The 1889-nt window shown below is 41.9% G+C and overlaps 2 protein-coding genes across 2 annotated transcripts in view; one reads left to right on the top strand and one right to left on the bottom strand.

Moving 5' to 3' along the window:
- Positions 1-709, bottom strand: part of SARC_08391 (hypothetical protein) — a 7121-nt gene extending 6412 nt beyond the window's left edge. The window contains exon 1 of the mRNA XM_014297631.1: positions 544-709. Coding sequence (XP_014153106.1) covers positions 544-601 — 58 coding nt within the window. The 5' untranslated portion in view covers positions 602-709. The remainder of the gene's footprint in view (positions 1-543) is intronic.
- A 213-nt stretch (positions 710-922) lies between these two features.
- The window catches only part of SARC_08390 (hypothetical protein), a 5757-nt gene continuing 4790 nt past the window's right edge, over positions 923-1889 (top strand). Inside the window, exon 1 of the mRNA XM_014297630.1 lies at positions 923-1225. Coding sequence (XP_014153105.1) covers positions 1007-1225 — 219 coding nt within the window. The 5' untranslated portion in view covers positions 923-1006. The remainder of the gene's footprint in view (positions 1226-1889) is intronic.

The raw sequence follows: 1889 nt of genomic DNA, 5'->3' as shown, positions 1-1889 counted from the left end.
TATATATATATATATATATATATATATATATATATATATATATGTATATACATATGGTTTTCTAACTAATTCGTTGCTGCCTTTTTCTATATGTAAATACATGCGGACAAAGTATATAAGGGATCGGCAACCGGAGCGTAATATATTCTGTCGGACAGGTCCAGGGTGGCACAAACAGTAAATATATTTTTGGTACTTAAACAACATTCTTTGCGGGAATATGATGTGATTCATCATTCCGTTGTTTTTGCAACGAACATAGCACGAACACAGCAATGTAGCCCAGCGGGCTCTCGCGCCTTCAGCAAGGTTCAGAGGGGTGTCATGGTTTATAAACGCTAAGTTCATTCCGTGTACTGAAAACTTACGCAAAAGAAAGGGTCATGCAGGAAAGCCAATAGATTGCTTTTTGTCAGAATATAGCGAGTTGAACAAATCCGCACACCCATATATCAGTCTGCAAGCGGCAGATATGCACACGCCTGAGCATGTGTGTTGGCGACCAAAGAACTCGGAAACCTCCCGCAGAACAAAAGAGCATACCTGAGGCCGCAGCATCCGAATCGGAGTCGGACGAAGCTCCATAGTCAACCAAAGGCATACTGTCTGGCTTGCAGTGTACAATCAGTTGAACTCAAAATGAATATTCGATTATAATAAGGATGATAGATTGTGGCTTGTCCCTTCACTACTCTAGTTGTAGTGTCTGTAGTGAACAACTATTAATATTATACTCTGTACAGGCCACTCTACAGTCTACTACAACGAGGACTTCTCGTTTCGACAAACACAGTGAAAAACCCTATAACCCATCATAGACAACTCTAAACCCTACTCATCAGAGGCTGAGCCACACAAGAATCTAAACGCCAACAACTGGGGGCAACTGAGATGTAGCTTATAGTAGAGAGTGTCCAATAACTAGCTATATTTAACTACAATGCCATCCATACGTGAGTGCTGAATAGGGCGGTGGGTGCAGATAGACCATGTAATGTAATACACCATGGGCAAGAAGCAGAAGGCTGCTGCCGCCAAGAACAAGAAGAAAACTGCGGCCAACCACCGCAAAGCTGAGAAGAAAAAGCTAATCGCATCTAATGAACAGTATAATAATGATACACGCAACTTTGTGCCCTCCCAGGCCAAGGGCTGTCATGTGGCCTGCATGGACTCCAAGTGGATTGTGGGTTTGGATCGGTTCAGGTCGGCAGACTTTGGAGACGTATGTTCACGTGTGCGCGTGTACAAGCGTGTATACCTTTATATAGAAGCGGATGCACATATCATCGCATGCCTGTGTACTTGTAAACCTGTGTATGGGGTGAGAATTTGTTAACGAGAGTGTGTCTGTAATACACTGTTGCCGTGCAAGCGTACGCGGAACGGACGTGTGTCATTTTAGCTTGCGCGCTGTTAACATACGAACTTGCAGGTCACTTTTCGCATCTTCACGTTGAAAGGCGTGTATTCAAATGTTTTAATAAGTATAGAAATAAGCTCTAAGAGTCCAGCACGTGCCTGTCGTTAGCTTCTATACATTTCAGTGCAGTAATGGAAACCTCTCAGTATAGGGTGTAGTAATACAATTTATGTTACTATGTGATGTACACCTTTGGTAATATGCATCGCACATCTTCGGCTGTGCACATATATCGAGATGACGTCCCCACTGGCTCAATTGAGCCAACCTCCAATCCAGTTAGTTTGAAAGTCAGGTTGTAGACTGTGCTGAACATATCTCATAGTCCAAAAGTGTGTACATATACTTACTTGCTGACATATATATATATTTAGTCAATATATATATATATATATTGACTAAATATATATATATGTGTGTGTGTGTGTGTGTGTGTGTGTGTGTGTGTGTGTGTGTGTGTGTNTTA

Source organism: Sphaeroforma arctica (genome assembly GCF_001186125.1).
Source record: "Sphaeroforma arctica JP610 unplaced genomic scaffold supercont1.750, whole genome shotgun sequence".
NCBI lineage: Eukaryota > Ichthyosporea > Ichthyophonida > Sphaeroforma > Sphaeroforma arctica.
The sequence above is the reverse complement of the archived record's forward strand: the minus strand, read 5'-3'. Positions and strand labels throughout refer to the sequence as shown.